The 24,065-nt window shown below is 52.2% G+C and overlaps 1 protein-coding gene across 1 annotated transcript in view; it reads right to left on the bottom strand.

The window, feature by feature from the left end:
• LOC140480306 (plectin-like) overlaps window positions 1–24,065 on the bottom strand; it is a gene marked incomplete at its 3' end in the record, with an annotated part of 324,240 nt that overhangs the window by 70,864 nt on the left and 229,311 nt on the right. Inside the window, exons 4-6 of the mRNA XM_072575010.1 lie at window positions 19,552–19,613; window positions 18,310–18,324; window positions 15,566–15,655 (exon numbers count right to left, since the gene is read on the bottom strand). Coding sequence (XP_072431111.1) covers window positions 15,566–15,655; window positions 18,310–18,324; window positions 19,552–19,613 — 167 coding nt within the window. The remainder of the gene's footprint in view (window positions 1–15,565; window positions 15,656–18,309; window positions 18,325–19,551; window positions 19,614–24,065) is intronic.

Here is a 24,065-nt window from a genome sequence, read left to right as displayed (position 1 = left end):
GACCACTGGATACACTGTCCATCAGACCCACACTGACCACTGGATACACTGTCCACCACACCCACACTGACCACTGGATACACTGTCCATCACACCCACACTGACCACAGGATACACTGTCCATCAGACCCACACTGACCACTGGATACACTGTCCACCAGACCCACACTGACCACTGGATACACTGTCCACCACACCCACACTGACCACTGGATACACTGTCCACCACACCCACACTGACCACTGGATACACTGTCCATCAGACCCATACTGACCACTGGATACACTGCCCATCAGACCCACACTGACCACTGGATACATTGTCCATCAGACCCGCAGTGACCAGTGGATACACTGTCCACCACACCCACACTGACCACTGGATACACTGTCCATCAGACCCACACTGACCACTGGATACACTGTCCATCAGACCCATACTGACCACTGGATACACTGCCCATCAGACCCATACTGCCCACTGGATACACTGTCCATCAGACCCATACTGACCACTGGATACACTGTCCACTAGACCCATACTGCCCACTGGATACACTGTCCACCAGACCCACACTGACCACTGGATACACTGTCCATCAGACCCGCAGTGACCAGTGGATAGACTGGTGATTCACACTGACCACTGGATACACTGTTTATATGCAGTATATATGACTCAGGATGGATTGTGTGTTATCACAGGAGAGTGAGTGTGATCGGGGAGTGAGTGTGATCGGGGAGGGAGTGAGTGTGATCAGGGAGTGAGTGAGTGTGATCGGGGAGGGAGTGAGTGTGATCGGGGAGGGAGTGTGATCGGGGAGGGAGTGTGATCAGGAAGTGAGTGTGATCAAGGAGGGAGGGAGTGTGATCGGGGAGGGAGTGTGATCGGGGAGGGAGTGAGTGTGATCGGGGAGGGAGTGTGATCGGGGAGTGAGTGTGATCGGGGAGTGAGTGTGATCAGGGAGTGAGTGTGTGCGATCGGGGAGGGAGTGAGTGTGATCGTGGAGGGAGTGAGTGCGATCGGGGAGGGGGTGATTGTGATTGGGGAGGGAGTGTGATCGGGGAGTGATTGTGATCAGGGAGTGATTGTGATCGGGGAGTGAGTGATTGTGATCGGGGAGGGAGTGTGATCGGGGAGTGATTGTGATCAGGGAGTGATTGTGATCGGGGTGGGAGTGAGCGTGATTGGGGAGGGAGTGATTGTGATCGGGGAGTGAGTGTGATCGGGGAGTGAGTGTGATCAGGGAGTGAGTGTGTGCGATCGGGGAGGGAGTGAGTGTGATCGTGGAGGGAGTGAGTGCGATCGGGGAGGGGGTGATTGTGATTGGGGAGTGAGTGATTGTGATCGGGGAGTGAGTGATTGTGATCGGGGAGGGAGTGTGATCGGGGAGTGATTGTGATCAGGGAGTGATTGTGATCGGGGTGGGAGTGAGCGTGATTGGGGAGGGAGTGATTGTGATCGGGGAGTGAGTGTGATCAGGGAGTGAGTGATATCAGGGAGTGAGTGTGATCGGGGAGTGAGTGTGATCGGGGAGGGAGTGATTGTGATCGGGGAGTGAGTGAGTGCGATCGGGGAGGGAGTGAGCGTGATCGGGGAGGGAGTGTGATCGGGGAGTGAGTGTGATCGGGGAGGGAGTGATTGTGATCGGGGAGTGAGTGAGTGTGATCGGGGAGTGATTGTGATCGGGGAGTGTGTGTGATCGGGGAGGGAGTGAGTGTGATCGGGGAGGGAGTGTGATCGGGGAGTGAGTGATTGTGATCAGGAAGTGATTGTGATCGGGGAGTGAGTGATTGTGATCGGGGAGTGAGTGTGATCAGGGAGTGAGTGTGATCGGGGAGTGAGTGATTGTGATCGGGGAGTGAGTGTGATCAGGGAGTGTGTGTGATCGGGGAGTGATTGTGATCAGGGGGTGAGTGTGATCGGGGAGGGAGTGAGTGTGATCGGGGAGGGAGTGTGTGTGATCGGGGAGTGATTGTGATCGTGGAGTGAGTGTGATCAGGGAGTGAGTGTGATCGGGGAGGGAGTGAGTGTGATCGGGGAGTGATTGTGATCAGGGAGTGATTGTGATCGGGGTGGGAGTGAGCGTGATTGGGGAGGGAGTGATTGTGATCAGGGAGTGTGTGATCAGGGAGTGAGTGGGATCAGGGAGTGAGTGTGATCGGGGAGGGAGTGATTGTGATCGGGGAGTGATTGTGATCGGGGAGTGAGTGTGATCAGGGAGTGATTGTGATCAGGGAGTGAGTGTGATCGGGGAGGGAGTGATTGTGATCCGGGAGGGAGTGAGTGTGATCGGGGAGGGAGTGATTGTGATCGGGGAGTGAGTGAGTGTGATCGGGGAGTGATTGTGATCGGAGAGTGTGTGTGATCGGGGAGGGAGTGAGTGTGATCGGGGAGGGAGTGGAATCGGGGAGTGAGTGATTGTGATCAGGAAGTGATTGTGATCGGGGAGTGAGTGATTGTGATCGGGGAGTGAGTGTGATCAGGGAGTGAGTATGATCGGGGAGTGAGTGATTGTGATCGGGGAGTGAGTGTGATCAGGGAGTGTGTGTGATCGGGGAGGGAGTGAGTGTGATCGGGGAGTGATTGTGATCAGGGGGTGAGTGTGATCGGGGAGGGAGTGAGTGTGATCGGGGAGTGATTGTGATCGTGGAGTGAGTGTGATCGGGGAGTGATTGTGATCGGGGAATGAGTGTGATCGGGGAGTGAGTGATTGTGATCGGGGAGTGAGTGTGATCAGGGAGTGAGTGTGATCGGGGAGTGATTGTGATCAGGGAGTGAGCGTGATTGGGGAGGGAGTGATTGTGATCGGGGAGTGAGTGTGATCGGGGAGGGAGTGATTGTGATCGGGGAGGGAGTGATTGTGATCGGGGAGTGAGTGTGATCGGGGAGTGAGTGTGATCGGGGAGGGAGTGATTGTGATCGGGGAGGGAGTGATTGTGATCGGGGAGTGAGTGTGATCGGGGAGGGAGTGTCATCGGGGAGTGAGTGTGATCGGAGAGGGAGTGTGATCAGGGAGTGAGTGTGATCGGGGAGTGATTGTGATCAGGGAGTGAGCGTGATTGGGGAGGGAGTGATTGTGATCGGGGAGTGAGTGTGATCGGGGAGGGAGTGATTGTGATCGGGGAGGGAGTGATTGTGATCGGGGAGTGAGTGTGATCGGGGAGTGAGTGTGATCGGGGAGGGAGTGATTGTGATCGGGGAGGGAGTGATTGTGATCGGGGAGTGAGTGTGATCGGGGAGGGAGTGTCATCGGGGAGTGAGTGTGATCGGGGAGGGAGTGTGATCAGGGAGTGAGTGTGATCGGGGTGGGAGTGAGTGTGATCGGGGAGGGAGTGATTGTGATCGGGGAGGGAGTGTGATCGGGGAGTGATTGTGATCAGGGAGTGAGTGTGATCCGGGAGTGAGTGAGATCAGGGAGTGAGTGAGATCAGGGAGTGAGTGTGATCGGGGAGGGAGTGTGATCAGGGAGTGAGTGTGATCGGGGTGGGAGTGAGTGTGATCGGGGAGTGATTGTGATCAGGGAGTGAGTGTGATCGGGGAGTGATTGTGATCAGGGAGTGAGTGTGATCCGGGAGTGAGTGTGATCAGGGAGTGAGTGTGATCCGGGAGTGAGTGTGATCGGGGAGGGAGTGTGATCGGGGAGTGAGTGTGATCGGGGAGTGAGTGTGATCCGGGAGGGAGTGTGATCAGGGAGTGAGTGTGATCGGGGTGGGAGTGAGTGTGATCGTGGAGGGAGTGAGTGCGATCGGGGAGGGGGTGATTGTGATTGGGGAGTGAGTGATTGTGATCGGGGAGTGAGTGATTGTGATCGGGGAGTGATTGTGATCAGGGAGTGATTGTGATCGGGGAGGGAGTGTGATCGGGGAGGGAGTGTGATCGGGGAGGGAGTGAGTGTGATCGGGGAGGGAGTGATTGTGATCCGGGAGTGAGTGTGATCAGGGAGTGAGTGTGATCGGGGAGGGAGTGTGATCGGGATGGGAGTGAGTGTGATCGGGGAGGGAGTGATTGTGATCGGGGAGGGAGTGTGATCGGGGAGTGATTGTGATCAGGGAGTGAGTGTGATCCGGGAGTGAGTGTGATCAGGGAGTGAGTGTGATCGGGGAGGGAGTGTGATCAGGGAGTGAGTGTGATCGGGGTGGGAGTGAGTGTGATCGGGGAGGGAGTGTGATCGGGGAGGGAGTGTGATCAGGGAGTGAGTGTGATCGGGGAGGGAGTGTGATCGGGGAGTGAGTGTGATCCGGGAGTGAGTGTGATCAGGGAGTGAGTGTGATCGGGGAGGGAGTGTGATCGGGGAGTGAGTGTGATCGGGGAGTGAGTGTGATCCGGGAGTGAGTGTGATCAGGGAGTGAGTGTGATCAGGGAGGGAGTGTGATCGGGGAGGGAGTGAGTGTGATCGGGGAGTGAGTGTGATCGGGGAGGGAGTGTGATCGGGGAGTGAGTGTGATCGGGGAGGGAGTGTGATCCGGGAGTGAGTGTGATCAGGGAGTGAGTGTGATCGGGGAGGGAGTGTGATCCGGGAGTGAGTGTGATCAGGGAGTGAGTGTGATCAGGGAGGGAGTGATTGTGAATGCCGTGCTGATTGTGGAATCCTGCTGAAATGTCTGAGCTCACTAGTCTGCCACGTGGCGTGCCGCGTCTGCTGTGTTTCCTGGATCAGGGAAGTGTGTGCACATCATTGATTAGTGTCTCAATGGGGGAGCAGTGTATCCACTGGGCCCCTCAGGGCCTGTCTCTCTCCTCACACACACTCTGTCATAAAAGGCAGCTTCAACAAAATGTCCGATGTGTGAGAAACAAAGACAATGAGTCATCAAAGTCTCCAACCGGCAGTGACTAATGTCACTGAGTCGACAGAGACAATAACAGCTGCAGAGTCTTTATAAATAGTTTATACACCACCCTCTACATAATGAGCTTCACAAACTCAGCATTGAACACCCAACTCCAACAATTAATGGCCGCTCACATTACACTCAGCCTGAGGGAACCGTGCTTTTCTTTATTGGGTCATGGCACAGTGGGGCCCATCCCTAATTGCCCTGTGCTGAGTGTCTTTGCTAGGCCATTTCAGAGGGCAGTTGCTGTGGGTGTGGAGTCACGTGTAGGCCAGACTAGGTAAGGTAAGGATTGCCTTCCATAACAGAAGGCGAGTGACCCGGATGGGTTTCTACAACAATCAGTGCTCGTTTCACAATCACTCTCACCCGAAACTCACTGTCACTTCCTCACTTATTAATTTAATTAAATTCAATTTGGTGAGGTGTATGTGGTCAATTTGAGGGTTAGATGTTAGGGGAGGAAAGAATACTGACATTCCTCAATAACAGTTTATCAAGCAATCTCACAACAAGATCAGCAATTCAGGATGGGAAGGGGGTCTGTGTCCATTGGGATTGTGTAGAATGGGAGGGAACGGAAAGGAGTTAGCTCCATTGGGATTGTGGACAGTGGGGGTCAATGGGAAGGGGTTTGGGTCCATTGAGATGGGAAGGGGTTTGGGTCCATTCGGATTGTGGACAGTGGGAATGAATGGGAAGGGGTTTGGGTCCATTCGGATTGTGGACAGTGGGAATGAATGGGAAGGGTTTTGGGTCCATTTGGATTGTGGACAGTGGGAATGAATGGGAAGGGGTTTTGATCCATTGGGATTGTGGACAGTGGGAATGAATGGGAAGGGGTTTTGATCCATTGGGATTGTTGACAGTGGGGGTGAATGGGAAGGGGTTTGGGTCCATTGAGACTGTGGATAGTGGAAGTGAATGGGAAGGGGTTTGGGTCCATTGGGATTGTGGACAGTGGGAGTAAATGGGAAGGGGTTTGGGTCCATTCGGATTGTGGACAGTGGGAATGAATGGGAAGGGGTTTGGGTCCATTCGGATTGTGGACAGTGGGAATGAATGGGAAGGGTTTTGGGTCCATTTGGATTGTGGACAGTGGGAATGAATGGGAAGGGGTTTTGATCCATTGGGATTGTGGACAGTGGGAATGAATGGGAAGGGATTTGGGTCCATTGGGATTGTGGACAGTGGGAATGAATGGGAAGGGGTTTTGATCCATTGGGATTGTGGACAGTGGGGGTGAATGGGAAGGGGTTTGGGTCCATTGGGATTGTGGACATTGGGATTGAATGGGAAAGGGTTTGGGTCCATTCGGATTGTGGACAGTGGGATTGAATGGGAAGGGGTTTGGGTCAATTCGGATTGTGGACAGTGGGAGTAAATGGGAAGGGATTTGGGTCCATTCGGATTGTGGACAGTGGGAGTAAATGGGAAGGGGTTTGGGTCCATTGGGATTGTGGACAGTGGGAGTAAATGGGAAGGGGTTTGGGTCCATTCGGATTGTGGACAGTGGGGGTGAATGGGAAGGGGTTTGGGTCCATTCGGATTGTGGACAGTGGGGGTGAATGGGAAGGGGTTTGGGTCCATTGGGATTGTGGACAGTGGGAATGAATGGGAAGGGGTTTGGGTCCATTCGGATTGTGGACAGTGGGGGTGAATGGGAAGGGGTTTGGGTCCATTCGGATTGTGGACAATCGAAGTGACTGGGAAGGGGTTTGGGTCCATTGGGATTGTGGACAGTGGGAATGAATGGGAAGGGGTTTTGATCCATTGGGATTGTGGACAGTGGGGGTGAATGGGAAGGGGTTTGGGTCCATTGGGATTGTGGACATTGGGATTGAATGGGAAAGGGTTTGGGTCCATTCGGATTGTGGACAGTGGGATTGAATGGGAAGGGGTTTGGGTCAATTCGGATTGTGGACAGTGGGGGTGAATGGGAAGGGGTTTGGGTCCATTGGGATTGTGGACAGTGGGGGTGAATGGGAAGGGGTTTGGGTCCATTGAGACTGTGGATAGTGGAAGTGAATGGGAAGGGGTTTGGGTCCATTGGGATTGTGGACAGTGGGAGTAAATGGGAAGGGGTTTGGGTCCATTCGGATTGTGGACAATCGAAGTGAATGGGAAGGGGTTTGGGTCCATTGGGATTGTGGACAGTGGGAGTAAATGGGAAGGGATTTGGGTCCATTGGGATTGTGGACAGTGGGAGTAAATGGGAAGGAGTTTGGGTCCATTGGGATTGTGGACATTGGGAATGAATGGGAAGGGGTTTGGGTCCATTGGGATTGTGGACAGTGGGGGTGAATGGGAAGGGGTTTGGGTCCATTCGGATTGTGGACAGTGGGGGTGAATGGGAAGGGGTTTGGGTCCATTGGGATTGTGGATAGTGGAAGTGAATGGGAAGGGGTTTGGGTCCATTGGGATTGTGGACAGTGGGAGTAAATGGGAAGGGATTTGGGTCCATTGGGATTGTGGACAGTGGGAGTAAATGGGAAGGAGTTTGGGTCCATTGGGATTGTGGACATTGGGAATGAATGGGAAGGGGTTTGGGTCCATTGGGATTGTGGACAGTGGGGGTGAATGGGAAGGGGTTTGGGTCCATTGGGATTGTGGACAGTGGGAATGAATGGGAAGGGATTTGGGTCCATTGGGATTGTGGACAGTGGGGGTGAATGGGAAGGGGTTTGGGTCCATTCGGATTGTGGACAATCGAAGTGAATGGGAAGGGGTTTGGGTCCATTGGGATTGTGGACAGTGGGGGTGAATGGGAAGGGATTTGCCCAGTAAGAAATTGAAGTTTATTTAAAGTCGAGCTGCCAGTGGATCATTCTCACGTCTCGTTGCAGGGGCCTGTGATACAGAATCAAGTCCATCCTCTCTACACTCCCTACATACTGAAAAACCTCCAATATTTTGCAACAAACACAGCTTTGTGCAGTATTTGCTGTCAAATATTGTACAGAGAGTCCCCCTGATGTTCCGATATGTCCCTCACTCCCTTTTATTCTCTTTGTTTCACATGGAAACAGCCACAAGGCGTCCAGGCTGATCCCCCTCTTTGGAATCTGCTCCTTCCTCACACCCAATGGACCAATGGGATCCCTGACAGGGTCAGACGGTAAATACATCGGGAAAACAGGCCACTATCCAACAGCAGGCCCTCACACCCCTCACCCTCACCCTCAGCCTCACCACCCTCACCCTCAGTCCCCTCACACCCCTCACCCTCACCTCACCACCCTCACCCTCAGTCCCCTCACTATCCTCAGTCTCGCTGTTCTCAGTGTTCCTATTCCACCCCCAGCTTCCTTCGCCCCTATCCTTTCTACAAACATCCCCAGTGCTGAGATGGAGAACCCTAACTCCACAGTAGATCATGGTTGAGGGTGGCGTTGCACAGAGTTTGACACATGGAGACTGATGGTTTGAGCTGCTGGACAATCACACTGAGAGCTACACATTATGGCACTATTCACACTGTCAGACTGAGCTGCTGATTGCACCTTCAGTTTGTAATGGAGACTGGTGATAGCATGCAGCACTCACACAATCCACATCCCCACAAACACACATGAAGTTAGCAAATGTGTCAGCATTGATACAAGACACTAGCACAGCATCTCCAGAAACACTGTCAGCTATTCCCAACCAGGTGAAAGTGGGTACTGCAGACGCTGGAGATTAGAGTCTAGATTAGAGTGGTGCTGGAAAAGCACAGCAGGTCAGGTAGCATCCAAGGAGCAGGAAAATCAATGTTTAGGGCAAAATTCCTTCATCAGGAATCCTGACCAAGGGTTCTTGCCTGAAACGTTAATTTTCCTGCTCCTTGGATGCTGCCTGACCTGCTGTGCTTTTCCAGCACCATTCTAATCTTGAAGCTATTCCCAACCAGCAAGGCAAGATCCCAAGTGGAGAACCCCATCTATAATGCTGTAGTAGCCAGATTCAGCTGTGACTCTGCAGTACTGGACACTGAGTGTGTCATTACAGTTTAACAGGAATAATCCAGAGGTTCAGGAAGAGCCAGTGTGAGTGTTTCTGCAGGGCTGAGGAGATGGGGAGATAGTTAATGAACAATCACCGTTCCATCATGCTGTCAGAGGTCGCAGGCAGACACACTCACCAGTCGCAAATACCTCATCACATGCTGCTGTCTCAGCTAGCTCACAGTGCAGGGAGGGGCATAGGCCAGAGGACAAAGGGTAAAGGTCAGAAGTAACGGTACGTTTTTAGCAAACAACAAAGGATCAAATACAAATTAGGAACAAAACATTAACAAAAACAACCCCGAGAAAAATATAAAACAGGTCCCAACTCAAATTCTAGCTCCAGCTCATGGGAGGCTGGTAATATCTCCAGCAGGATCCAGACTATCCACGAGGTCATCTCTTCAATAATTACTGTAGGAATCACAAAGCAATCAGCTCAGTAAAAGGAAGGACCAATTCACTTGGTCAGCAAGAACCACCTATCAGTGAGCTGTGTCTGGTGAAGTTACTGGGGCCAGGGCCAAATCAGTGAGAACCAAAAACAGAAATTGCTGGAAAAGCTCAGCGGGAGTAACAGCATCTGTGGAGAGAAATCAGAGATAACGTTTCGGATCCAGTGATGACTCTTCAGGACAGAGATTTTCAGCAATTTCTGTTTTTATTTCTGATTTGCACTTCTTTTGTTTTTTTGACCAATCAATGAGGACTGTCAAGGGATTGCTACATTGTTCTGATAAAAGAAATGTTTAAAGCCCCACTACTAAAATCTCAAAATCCTCATTAATCCTCAGTCCCAACCCCTAAAACCAAAATGATCACCTCAGTCCTCAGATCCTGAAACCAGGAGTCGTCAAATTTCAAACCTGCCAATGACACAGAACTAGAAAAACTGGAAATGAAAAGCTATTCTTATTCATTTGTGGGATGTGGGTGTCACTGGCTGGGCCCAGTATTTATTGCCCGTCCCTAGTTGCCCCCTTGAGAAGGTGGGGGTGAGCTGCCTTGTTGACCCACTGCAGTCCATGTGCTGTGGGTTGACCCACAATGTCCTGAGGGAGGGAATTCCAAGATTCTGACCCAGCGATGCCGAAGGAATGGCGATATATTTCCCAGTCAGGATGGAGGGCGGAGGGGAACTTGCAGGGGATGGTGTTCCCATGTATCTGCTGCCCCTTGTCCATCTAGATGGAAGTGGGCGTGGGTTTGGAAGGTGCTGTCTGAGGATATTTGGTGAGTTTCTGCAGTGCATCTTGTAGGGGATGGGGAGGGGATGGAGGGAAGGTATAGGGGAGGGGATCGGGGAAGGGATTGGAGAGGGGGTATAGACAAAGTGATCGATTCTGAAGGGTTAGGCCCCAGTTCCTGTCATACCCCTCACCCCTCAGGAAGGATGTGAGAGACTCTGAGAGGGTGCCGAGAGATTGACCAGAATGGTCCCAGGGATGAGGGATTTCAGTTCCCGGGTCAGGTTGGAGAATCTCCCCAGAGACTCAGAGCACTGAGGAAGATCCAATCAAGGTGTACGAGATTCTAACTAGTAGCAGGTTGTTTTTCAGACTGGAGGCCTGTGACCAGGGATGTGCCACAAAGATCGGCGCTGGGTCCACTGCTTTATGTCATTTATATAAACTATTTGGATGTGAATATAGGAGGTATGGTTAATACGTTTGTAGATGACACCAAAATTTGGAGGAGTAGTGACCTCAGAAGGTTACCTCAGAATACAACAGGATGTTGACCAGATGGGCCAATGGGCCAAGGAGTATTTTGGGAGGCAAAATCAAGGCACAACTTGGACAGTTAATGACAGAGCTCTGGGGAGTGTTGACAAACAAAGAGACCTAGATGTGCAGATGCCTAATTCCTTGAAACTGGAGTCACAGGTAGACAGGGTGATGAAGAAGGCATTTGGCAGGTTCACCTTCATTGGTCAGTATAAGAGTTGGGATGTCATGTTGTGTCTGTACAGGACATTGGTTAGGCCACTATAGGAATATTGTATTCAATGTGAAACTTGAAAGGGTTCAGAAAAGATTTACAAAGATGTTGCCAGGGTTGGAGGGTTTGACCTATAGGGAGAGGCTGAACAGGCTGGGGCTGTTTTCCCTGGAGCATTGGAGGCTGAGGGGTGACCTTACAGAGGTTTATAAAATCATGAAGGGCATAGATAGGATAAATAGACAAGGTCATTTCCCCATGGCAGGGGAGTCCAGAACTAGAGGGCATAGGTTTAAGGTAAGAGGGGAAAGATTTAAAAAGGTTTTGAGGCTAACTTTTTCACTCAGAGGGTGGTACATATATGAAATGACCTCCCAGAGGAAGGGGTGGAGGCTGGTACAATTACATTTAAAAGGAATCTGGATGGGTATATGAATAGGAAGGGTTCAGAGAGATATAGGCCTAATGCTGGCAATTGGTACTAGATCAGACTGGGATTCTGGATTAGTGGTGCTGGAAGAGCACAGCAGTTCAGGCAGCATCCGAGGAGCAGTAAAATTGACATTTCGGGCAAAAGCCCTTCATCAGGAATAAAGGCAGTGAGCCTGAAGCGTGGAGAGATAAGCTAGAGGAGGGTGGGGGTGGGGAGAAAGTAGCATAGAGTACAGTGGGTGAGTGGGGGAGGGGATGAAGGTGATAGGTCAAAGGAGGAGAGGGTGGAGTGGATAGGTGGAAAAGGAGATAGGCAGGTAGGACAAGTCCGGACAAGTCATGGGGACAGTGCTGAGCTGGAAGTTTGGAACTGGGGTGAGGTGGGGGAAGGGGAAATGAGGAAACTGTTGAAGTCCACATTGATGCCCTGGGGTTGAAGTGTTCCGAGGCGGAAGATGAGGCGTTCTTCCTCCAGGCATCTGGTGGTGAGGGAGCGGCGGTGAAGGAGGCCCAGGACCTCCATGTCCTCGGCAGAGTGGGAGGGGGAGTTGAAATGTTGGGCCACGGGGCGGTGTGGTTGATTGGTGCGGGTGTCTCGGAGATGTTCCCTAAAGCGCTCTGCTAGGAGGCGCCCAGTCTCCCCAATGTAGAGGAGATCACATCGGGAGCAACGGATACAATAAATGATATTAGTGGATGTGCAGGTAAAACTTTGATGGATGTGGAAGGCTCCTTTAGGGCCTTGGATAGAGGTGAGGGAGGAGGTGTGGGCACAGGTTTTACAGTTCCTGTGGTGGCACGGGAAAGTGCCACGATTGGAGGGTGGGTTGTTTGGGGGCGTGGACCTGACCAGGTAGTCACGGAGGGAACGGTCTTTGCGGAAGGCGGAAAGGGGTAGGGAGGGAAATATATTCCTAGTGATGGGGTCCGTTTGGAGGTGGCGGAAAAGTCGGCGGATGATTTGGTTTATGCGAAGGTTGGTAGGGTGGAAGGTGAGCACCAGGGGATTCTGTCCTTGTTACGGTTGGAGGGGTGGGGTCTGAGGGCGGAGGTGCGGGATGTGGACAATATGCGTTGGAGGGCATCTTTAACCACGTGGGAAGGGAAATTGCGGTCTCTAAAGAAGGAGGCCATCTGGTGTGTTCTGTGGTGGAACTGGTCCTCCTGGGAGCAGATACGGCGGAGGCGGAGAAATTGGGAATACGGGATGGCATTTTTGCAAGAGGTAGGGTGGGAAGAGGTGTAATCCAGGTAGCTGTGGGAGTCGGTGGGTTTGTAAAAAGTGTCAGTGTCAAGTCGGTCGTCATTAATGGAGATGGAGAGGTCCAGGAAGGGGAGGGAGGTGTCAGAGATGGTCCAGGTAAATTTAAGGTCAGGGTGGAATGTGTTGGTGAAGTTGATGAATTGCTCAACCTCCTCGCGGGAGCACGAGGTGGTGCCAATGCAGTCATCAATGTAGCGGAGGAAGAGGTGGGGAGTGGTGCCGGTGTAATTACGGAAGATCAACTGCTCTCCGTAGCCAACAAAGAGACAGGCATAGCTGGGGCCCATACGTGTGCCCATGGCTACCCCTTTGGTCTGGAGGAAGTGGGAGGATTCAAAGGAGAAATTGTTAAGGGTGAGGACCAGTTCAGCCAAACGAATGAGTGTGTCGGTGGAAGGGTACTGTTGGGGACGTCGGACTGGGATGTCTGGTCGGCATGGAGGAGTTGGATCGAAGGGTCTGTATCCATGCAATATGACTCTGAGACTGATTTGTGTTAGAGGGATCTGGGTGTCCTCCCATCAATCACAGAACGTTAGTGTGCAAATACAGCAAGTGATGAGGAAAGTTAACTGGATAATTGTTGTTTATTGTGAGGGAAAGGAATAGAAATGTCAGGGTGTTACTGCAGCTGGTCAGTGTGAGTGCGGTGCTGGAAAAGCACAGCAGGTCAGGCAGCATCTGAGGAGCAGGGAAATCGACGTTTTGGGCAAAAGCCCTTCATCCTGATGCTGCCTGACCTCCTGTGCTTTTCCAGCACCACTCTAATCTTGACTCTAATCTCCAGCATCTGCAGTACCCACTTCTGCCTGGTCAGTGTGAGAGCACATCCACAAAACTGTTGACAGTTTTAGACTCCTCGTTTGAAGGAAAGATTTAATATCATTCAAAAGTAGATCAGCGAAGGCTCCCAGGATGAAGGGGTTACTTTCTGAGTTGTGTTTGGACAGACTGTGCCGGTACCCAGTGGAGCTTGGAACAATGAGAGGGATCATTGTGGGGGTTGATAAGGTGGATACTGAGGGCATGTTTCATCCTCTGGGAGAGGGGAGGCCTAGAGGATATTGTTTAGGAATGACAGCTCTCCCTCGACAGAGATGAACAGAATCTTTTATCTCTCTGAGGCCAGATCATTATTGTGTGGAATCCTTTTCCCTAAAGGGGAGTGAGGGCTGTCTCTCTCACTTCATTCAAGCACAAGGCCTGAGAGATTTTTGATCAATCATGGAGCCAAAGGTTATAGGGTACAGACAGGAACATGAGCCATCACTTTACTGAGTAAGGGCAGGATTATGTTGACAGGCAGAATGTCCTCCCCTTGCTGCCTACTCTGTTGATCCCATGGCACTCAGTCTGGGTCCGATTAGGGTCACTCAGGTCTTGCCCTCGTTACAGCCTGGGTTCAAACACACAGAGAGAAGAGCTGAGTTTCAGAGGCTCCTGCCCTTCGAACTGAACAATCGAGGATCACCGGGACTCCAGGTAATTTGACTTTACTGCATGGAGGACCAGGTCAAGGGGCCGAATGGCCTGCTTCTGTTCCTGTTTTTAATGTTTGTATGATCCGAGTAGATTCCAGTCTCCCTGCGCACTCCATTCTCACTCTCCCCAGACAATACAGACAGTTGGATAAATTCTGTCATACAATTCAATAAAATCAAAACAGCAGAGAAGGAGAGTGCTGGGGAAAGATAGAGAGAGAGAGAGAGAGAGAGAGAGACGCAGAGAGACGCAGAGAGAAAGAGAGACAGAGAGAGAGAGAGACGCAGAGAGAGAGAGAAAGAGAGACACAGAGAGAGAGAGAGACGCAGAGAGAGAGACGCAGAGAGAGAGAGAAAGAGAGATGCAGAGAGAGAGAGACGCAGAGAGAGACGCAGAGAGAGAGACGCAGAGAGAGAGAGAGAAAAAGAGACGTAGAGAGAGAGAGACGCAGAGAGAGAGAGAGAAAGAGAGACGCAGAGAGAGACGCAGAGAGAGAGAGAAAAAGAGAGACGCAGAGAGAGAGACGCAGAGAGAGAGAGAGAGAGAAAAAGAGAGACGCAGAGAGAGAGACGCAGAGAGAGAGAGAGAGAAAAAGAGAGACGCAGAGAGAGAGAGAGAGAAAAAGAGAGACGCAGAGAGAGAGACGCAGAGAGAGAGAGAGAGAAAAAGAGAGACGCAGAGAGAGAGACGCAGAGAGAGAGAGAGAGAAAAAGAGAGACGCAGAGAGAGAGACGCAGAGAGAGAGAGAGAAAAAGAGAGACACAGAGAGAGAGACGCAGAGAGAGAGAGAGAGAAAAAGAGAGACGCAGAGAGAGAGACGCAGAGAGAGAGAGAGAAAAAGAGAGACACAGAGAGAGAGACGCAGAGAGAGAGAGAGAAAAAGAGAGACGCAGAGAGAGAGAGAGACAGAGAGAGAGAGAGACAGAGAGAGAGAGAGAGAGCAATGGCATCAAAATAGAACAACATTCCACCAGGCACTGACACACTCAATCACAGGCTGTACTACACCGAGGGGGTCTCTGAGTGATTGCACAGGGTGATCCCACACACCGAGGGGGTCTGTGAGTGACAGCACAGAGTGATCCCACACACCGAGGGGGTCTGTGAGTGACTGCACAGGGTGATCCCACACACCAAGGGGTTCTGTTAGTGACTGCATAGAGTGATCCCACACCAAGGGGGTCTGTTACTGACTGCATAGAGTGATCCCAAACTGAGGGGGTCTGTGAGTGACTGCACAGAGTGATCCCACACTGATGGGGTCTCTGAGTGACTGCACAGGGTGATCCCACACCAAGGGGGTCTGTTAGTGACTGCATAGAGTGATCCCAAACTGAGGGGGTCTCTGAGTGACTGCACAGGGTGGTCCCACACTGAAGGGGTCTCTGAGAGACTGCACAGGGTGATCCCACACTGAGGGGGTCTCTGAGTGACTGATTGAACATTCAGGGATTGAGGTGGAGAAACAGATGATGCCTCAATTGGGTGAGTGTTTCATTTGGAAAGGTTAGTGCTGGGGTTTGTGGGAGTGATGTTATTCTGTTAGTTGGATCATCTGCCTGCGCTGGGATATGCAAAAGCTGGGGTTAGTTTCTCAAAACAGGGAGCTTGTTAGACTTACCAGGGATTCGCCCGAGAGAACTTCAAGGAGAGAAATCAGGTTATGTCCATCTCGTAAATCTTCGTAAAGATCATCGATACTTCGGTGAGCCTAATACAAACACAAATCATTACAACCAACACCACCCCCACAGACCCCACACTGAGACCAACACCGATACCCCCACAGACCCCACACTGAGACCAACACCGATACCCCCACAGACCCCACACTGAGACCAACACAACCCCTACAGACCCCACACTGACACAACCCCGATATCCCCACAGACCCCACACTGACACAACCCCGATATCCCCACAGACCCCACACTGAGACCAACCCCGATATCCCCACAGACCCCACACTGAGACCAACCCCGATATCCCCACAGACCCCACACTGAGACCAGCCCCGATATCCCCACAGACCCCACACTGAGACCAACACAACCCCTACAGACCCCACACTGACACCAACACCATCCCCACAGACCCCACACTGAGACCAACCCCACCCCCACAGACCCCACACTGACACCAGCCCCGATATCCTCACAGACCCCACACTGACACCAACCCCACCCCCACAGACCCCACACTGACACCAACCCCACCCCCACAGACCCCACACTGACACCAACCCCACCCCCACAGACCCCACACTGACACCAACCCCACCCCCACAGACCCCACACTGACACCAACCCCACCCCCACAGACCCCACACTGACACCAACACCATCCCCTGATGAGGAGCTTTTGCCCGAAACATCGATTTCGCTGCTCCCTGGATGCTGCCTGAACTGCTGTGCTCTTCCAGCACCACTAATCTAACACTATCCCCGCAGATCCCCTATTGACCAGTAGCCATCTCCCCCAGAGCCCAGCCCACTCTCTCTCTCAACCAATATCAATCCACAGCCTGCCAATCTCCCAAAATGGTCAAAAGTGAGGACTGCAGATGCTGGAAACCAGAGTTTGGAGCAGGATGGTACTGGAAAAGCACAGCAGGTCAGGCAGCATCCGAGGAGCTGGAAAATTGATCTCTTCACCCTGGAGGCTCCCTGCCTCTATTCCTGATGAAGGGCTTTTGCCCAAAATGGTGATTTCCCTGCTCCTTGGATGCTGCCTGATCTGCTGTGCTTTTTCAGCACCATTCTGATCTAAAATCCCAAACTGGTTCACCCCAAGACCCACCAACCCAAGGCAGGACAAGGTTCACCCCAACCTGAGGGTTCATACACCAAACCCCTCCGCCCCACCCATACCCCAATTCAACCCCTCATCTCCCACAGTCCAACAGCCCCAACCCAATACTCATACTCCTGTTGCTCTGAGCCCCCACACCTGAATCTCCTCCAATGCTAACCTTCAGGATATGTGGTAACAGTTCCTAAATCCTTGCATTGTGCCTGAACATTCACACCACGGTCTGAAATCCATCACAAACGTCATTACACCAACAATCCCAGCATGCACCATGATGAGACCCACAGACCAAACCCCAAACACAGTAAACACTTTCTTACTGATTGCAGGGCCAGGCGGCGAGGGCAAGGACAGGCGTGGATGTGGGTGGGGGGTGGGGGTCATGTGGTGGGTCAAGGTGCTATGGTGGGGTGCAGTCAGGGTGCAGGGAGCAGCGAGTGGGGCTAAAGAGGTGGGTCGGGGGAGGGTCAGGATGTAAGGGTATGTTGGGGGTGGCAGATGGACATGACTGGGTGGGGGTGGAGTGGGAGTCTTGGGGGTAAGGTCAGGGTGGGTGGGCGTAGGATCAGGGCAGTGGCAGGAGTGCTTGTCTGGGTAGGAAAGGTTTGGGTCATGTGTGATTTGGGGTTTGTTGGGTTTCAGGTGGGTTCAGAAAACGAGACATAATACACAAGGAACGCACAAACACTCACTCACACATACAGCCACATTTACTTACACACACAAACACACACACACAGACTCATATACACACACTCACTCACACACAGACACAACCCCATATACACACACACAAACACACACCCAGCCCCATATACACAAACACACACAGACACAGCCTCATATACACACACTCACTCACACACAGACACAACCCCACATACACACACACAAACACACACCCAGCCCCATATACACACACACAAACACACACAGCCTCATATACACACACTCACTCACACACAGACACAACCCCATATACACACACACAAACACACACCCAGCCCCATATACACAAATACACACAGACACAGCCTCATATACACACACTCACTCACACACACAGAAAGCCCCCCCACACACACAGCCCCATATACACACTCACACACACACCCACAGACAGACACAGCCCCATATACACACACACACCCATATACACACACACCATCACACAGCCTCATATACACACACTCACTCACACACAGAGAAAGCCCCCCCACACACACAGCCCCATATACACACACCCACTCACACAGACACAGGCCCATACACACACACACCATCACACAGCCCCACATACACATACACACTCACACAGCCTCATAGACATACACACACCCATATACACACATACTCACACACACAGCCCCACACACACACAACCCCATATACACACACTCACTCACACAGACAGCCCCACATGCACACACACACACACACACCCATATACACACACACACACACACACCCATATACACACACACACACACAGACACACACACACACACAGACACACACACAAACAAGCTGGAACTGCCCCAGAAAGCAACATACCTCAGCTTTCCAATGCTGACCGAGAGAGAGAGAGACAGAGAGAGAGAGAGAGAGAGAATATCAGACAGCAAGGAAGGTGAAGAAAAGGGACAAAGAGGAGATAGGATAGGGGAGAGAACAGAAAAAAACAGAGCAAATATTAGTCTATTGTGGACACAATAAATTCAAAGTCTAAAATCACAGCAGTGAACGCAGACAAGATGAATCTACGCAAGACAGAGAGTGTGATAGAGAAAGCAGCCCAGAGAGAGAGATGGAGTGAGGGAGAGATGGAGCGAAAGAGATTTACACAGAGAGAGAGAAAGAGAGATGGAAAGAGAGAGAGAGACATTGATAGAGGGAGAGTGAGAGAGTGTTTGTGGGAGCGAAAGAGAGACAGAGACTATGTATTGGGAAGGAGAAAGAGAAAGAGAAAGAAAAAGAAAGATAAAGACAGAGACAGAAAGAGAGACATGTTCTTCCTGTGATGAAGGTAATGAACTGTGAGGATCACTCCTTAGTCAGTCCCTCTCCCTGTGTGATGACCACTCCCCGGTCACTCCCCCTCTCTCTCTCTCTCTGTGATGACCACTCCCCGGTCACTCTCTCTCTCTCTGTGATGACCACTCCCTGGTCACTCCCTCTCTCTCTGTGATGACCACTCCCTGGTCACTCCCTCTCCCTCTCTCTCTGTGATGACCACTCCCTGGTCACTTCCATTGCTCTCTCTCTCTGTGATGATCACTCCTCGGTCACTCCCCCTCTCTCTCCCTGTGATGACCACTCCCTGGTCACTCTCTCTCTCTCTCTCTCTGTGATGACCACTCCCAAGTCACTCCCTCTCCCTCTCTCTCTGTGATGACCACTCCCCGGTCACTCCCTCTCTCTCTCTCTCTCTCTCTCTCTATGATGACCACTCACCGATCACTCCCTCTCTCTCTCTCTGTGATGACCACTCCCCGGTCACTCCCCCTCTCTCTCCCTGTGATGACCACTCCCTGGTCACTCCCTCTCTCTCTGTGATGACCACTCCCTGGTCACTTCCATTGCTCTCTCTCTCTGTGATGACCACTCCCCGGTCACTCCCCCTCTCTCTCTCTGTGATGACCACTCCCTGGTCACTCCCTCTCCCTCTCTCTCTGTGATGACCCACTCCCCGGTCACTCCACCCCGCCCCCCCCTCTCTGTGATGGCCACTCCCCGGTCACTCCCTCTCTCTCTGTGATGACCACTCCCTCATCACTTAACTATCCACTGACTCACCTTCATCAAGTGTTTGTTCACCCATTTTGTGAAAGTTTTCTTCTGGACTCGATCCCGTTCATCTTAGAAAAAAAAAGAAACATTTAAAATGGTTAAACCATAATAAAGTGAGCAACAAACAGACCCAGGCTATCCACTCTGGGAGTAATAATCAGAGCTGGACTGTCCAATCTGGGAGTAATAATCAGACCCAGGCTATCCACTCTGGGAGTAATAATCAAACCTGGACTGTCCACTCCAGGAGTAATACTCAGACCCAGGCCGTCCACTCCAGGAGTAATACTCTGACCCAGGCCGTCCACTCCAGGAATAATAATCAGACCCAGGCTGTCCACTCCAGAAATAATACTCAGACCTGGGCCATCCACTCTGGGAGTAATAATCAGATCAGGCTGTCCATGTTGGGAGTAATAATCAGATCAGACTGTCCATTTTGGGAGTAATAATCAGATCAGGCTATCCATTCGGAGTAATAATCAGATCAGGTTGTCCACTCTGGGAGTAATAATCAGACCTGAGCAGTCCACTCCAAGAATAAGAAGCAGACCCAGGCCGTCCACTCCAAGAGTAATAATCAGACCCAGGCCATCCACTCCTGGAGTAATAATTAGACCCAGACTGTCCACTCGGGGAGTAATAGTCAGACCCGGGCTATCCACACCAGGAGTAATAATTGGACCTGGACCATCCACTCTGGGAGTAACACTCAGTACTGGACCATCCACTCTGGGAGTAACAGTCAGTACTGGACCGTCCGCTCCGGGAGTAACAGTCAGTACTGGACCATCCACTCCGGGAGTAACAGTCAGTACTGGACCGCCCGCTCCGGGAGTAACAGTCAATACTGGACCGTCCGCTCCGGGAGTAACAGTCAGTACTGGACCGTCCGCTCCGGGAGTAACAGTCAGTACTGGACCGTCCACTCCGGGAGTAATATTCAGTACTGGTCCATCCACTCCGGGAGTAACAGTCAGTACTGGACCATCCACTCCGGGAGTAACAGTCAGTACTGGACCGTCCACTCCGGGAGTAACAGTCAGTACTGGACCGTCCGCTCCAGGAGTAACAGTCAGTATTGGACCATCCACTCCGGGAGTAACAGTCAGTACTGGACCGTCCGCTCCGGGAGTAACAGTCAGTACTGGACCGTCCGCTCCGGGAGTAACAGTCAGTACTGGACCATCCACTCCGGGAGTAACAGTCAGTACTGGACCGTCCGCTCCGGGAGTAACAGTCAGTACTGGACCGTCCGCTCCGGGAGTAACAGTCAGTACTGGACCGTCCACTCCGGGAGTAACAGTCAGTACTGGACCATCCACTCCGGGAGTAACAGTCAGTATTGGACCGTCCGCTCCAGGAGTAACAGTCAGTACTGGACCGTCCACTCCAGGAGTAACAGTCAGTACTGGACCGTCCACTCCGGGAGTAACAGTCAGTACTGGACCGTCCGCTCCGGGAGCAACAGTCAGTACTGGACCGTCCACTCCAGGAGTAACAGTCAGTACTGGACCGTCCACTCCAGGAGTAACAGTCAGTACTGGACCGTCCGCTCCGGAAGTAACAGTCAGTACTGGACCGCCCGCTCCGGGAGTAATAGTCAGTACTAGACCGTCCACTCCGGGAGTAACAGTCAGTATTGGACCGTCCGCTCCAGGAGTAATAGTCAGTACTGGACCGTCCACTCCGGGAGTAACAGTCAGTATTGGACCGTCCGCTCCGGGAGTAACAGTCAGTACTGGACCGTCCACTCCGGGAGTAACAGTCAGTACTGGACCGTCCACTCCAGGAGTAACAGTCAGTACTGGACCGTCCACTCCAGGAGTAACAGTCAGTACTGGACCATCCACTCCGGAAGTAACAGTCAGTACTGGACCGCCCGCTCCGGGAGTAATAGTCAGTACTAGACCGTCCACTCCGGGAGTAACAGTCAGTATTGGACCGTCCGCTCCAGGAGTAATAGTCAGTACTGGACCGTCCACTCCGGGAGTAACAGTCAGTATTGGACCGTCCGCTCCGGGAGTAACAGTCAGTACTGGACCGTCCACTCCGGGAGTAACAGTCAGTACTGGACCGTCCGCTCCGGGAGTAACAGTCAATACTGGACCGTCCACTCCAGGAGTAATAGTCAGTACTGGACCGTCCACTCCGGGAGTAACAGTCAGTACTGGACCGTCCACTCCGGGAGTAACAGTCAGTACTGGACCGTCCACTCCGGGAGTAATAGTCAGTACTGGACCGTCCACTCCGGGAGTAATAGTCAGTACTGGACTGTTCTAATGAGCAACACAGAAAACATTCCAGAGTAAATCCCACCGAAGGGTCAGTGTTCATGTGTGTACACTCATACATCAAGAATGACTTGTTTTCGAGGCTGTGAGTGTGTCTAAGCCTGGGGCAGGTTAGTAAACCTCCATGTGCTGACTGTGGTGAATCAGCCTCACTCTCATCACAACAAGCTTCGTTTAGATTCTGAAGGAGGAAATACTTCCAAGGCAGGCCACTGGCAAGACATCAATCTTCAGGATCCCAGCTCCAGACCACAGGGAGGGATGGGGGAGGGACGGAGAGTGGGAGGGAAGGACGGAGAGAGAGAGAGAGAGAGAGAGAGGAAGTGAAAGAGAGAGAGAGGAAGTGAAAGAGAGAGAAAGAGGGAGAGGGACAGAGGGAGGGACATAGTAAGAGACAGTGAGAGAAAGAGACAGTGAGAGATGGGGGGGGGTCAGAGAGAGAGATAGAGAGAGAGAGAGAGAGAGACAGAGAGAGAGAGGGGGAGCTGGACTTGGAGAGAGGGACAGAGAGAGAGAGACCGAAACAGAGAGGGAGATGGACAGAGAAAGAGAGGGACAGAGGGAGAGAAAGAGGGAGAGGAATAGAGGGAGGGACCGAGTGAGAGACAGAAAGAGAGAAAGAGACAGAGGGAGAGAGACAGAGTGAAGGACAGAGTGAGACATAGAGAGTGAGAGGGACAGAGAGAGATAGAGGGACAGAGAGCGAGAGAGAGCGAGAGACAGACAAAGGGTGAGGGACAGACGGACAGAGAGATAGGGACAGAGAGAGAGATAGAGATACAGAGTCAGAGAGAATCAGAGAGAGGGATGGAGAGAGAGTTTAAATGACAGTGAGAAGAAACACACACAGACACACACAGATGGCAGCTTTCACTGGAAAATGAAATGGTGCCATTTCTGTATTGGCTGGAGTATTGAAGGATTCTGAAATGGTGAAGCTGAAGATGTGAGGATCATAAAGACAACGCTGGGACAGTCTGCTTGTTCAATATAACAGTGTGCACTGAGAGAATGCTTGCCTTGTACTAAAACAGTGCTTCACTGAAGTGTTCTCGAGTGTGTCAATAAAGGGACTATTACACCAGCGAGAGAAAAAAACGTTCCCCATCGTGTTCCATGCAGCAGTAAAGGGGGGAGGGGAGATGGTGGTTGAGGGCAAAACGTTGTTCTGAATCCTGGAATTTCTCACAGTGAGACTTTTGCCATAATCTTAATGTCATCCAGTTAGTGCACAGCAAGATCCCAACAATACGTTCAGATTATATTTGAGTTTGTGATGCTCATTTAACAATACATGTTTTTCAGGATATTTAATCAGAATACAGACAGAAGACTCTCTGACAGTGTGGCACTCCCTCAGCACTGACCCTCCGACAGTGTGGCACTCCCTCAGCACTGACCCTCCGACAGTGCGGCACTCCCTCAGCACTGACCCTCCAACAGTGCGGCGCTCCCTCAGCACTGACCCTCTGACAGTGCTGCGCTCCCTCAGCACTGACCCTCTGACAATGCAGTACTCCCTCAGCACTGACCCTCTGACAGTGCGGCACTCCCTCAGCACTGACCCTCTGACAGTGTCCACTCCCTCAGCACTGACCCTCTGACAGTGCAGTACTCCCTCAGCACTGACCCTCCGAGAGTGCGGCGCTCCCTCAGCACTGAGCCTCCGACAGTGCGGCACTCCCTCAGCACTGACCCCCCGACAGTGCCGCATTCCCTGAGCACTGACCCTCCGACAGTACAGTACTCCCTCAGCACTGACCCTCCGACAGTGCAGTACTCCCTCAGCACTGACCCTCTGACAGTGCAGCACTCCCTCAGCACTGACCCTCCGACAGTGTGGCATGCCCTCAGCACTGACCCTCCGAAAGTGCGGCCCTCCCTCAGCACTGACCCTCTGACAGTGCAGCCCTCCCTCAGCACTGACCCTCCGACAGTGTCCACTCCCTCAGCACTGACCCTCTGACAGTGCAGTACTCCCTCAGCACTGACCCTCCGAGAGTGCGGCGCTCCCTCAGCACTGAGCCTCCGACAGTGCGGCACTCCCTCAGCACTGACCCCCCGACAGTGCCGCATTCCCTGAGCACTGACCCTCCGACAGTACAGTACTCCCTCAGCACTGACCCTCCGACAGTGCAGTACTCCCTCAGCACTGACCCTCCGACAGTGCAGCACTCCCTCAGCACTGACCCTCCGACAGTGTGGCATGCCCTCAGCACTGACCCT

This window comes from Chiloscyllium punctatum, chromosome 8 (assembly GCF_047496795.1).
Source record: "Chiloscyllium punctatum isolate Juve2018m chromosome 8, sChiPun1.3, whole genome shotgun sequence".
Classification (NCBI taxonomy): Eukaryota; Metazoa; Chordata; class Chondrichthyes; order Orectolobiformes; family Hemiscylliidae; genus Chiloscyllium; species Chiloscyllium punctatum.
This window is presented reverse-complemented; position numbering and strand designations above follow the sequence as displayed.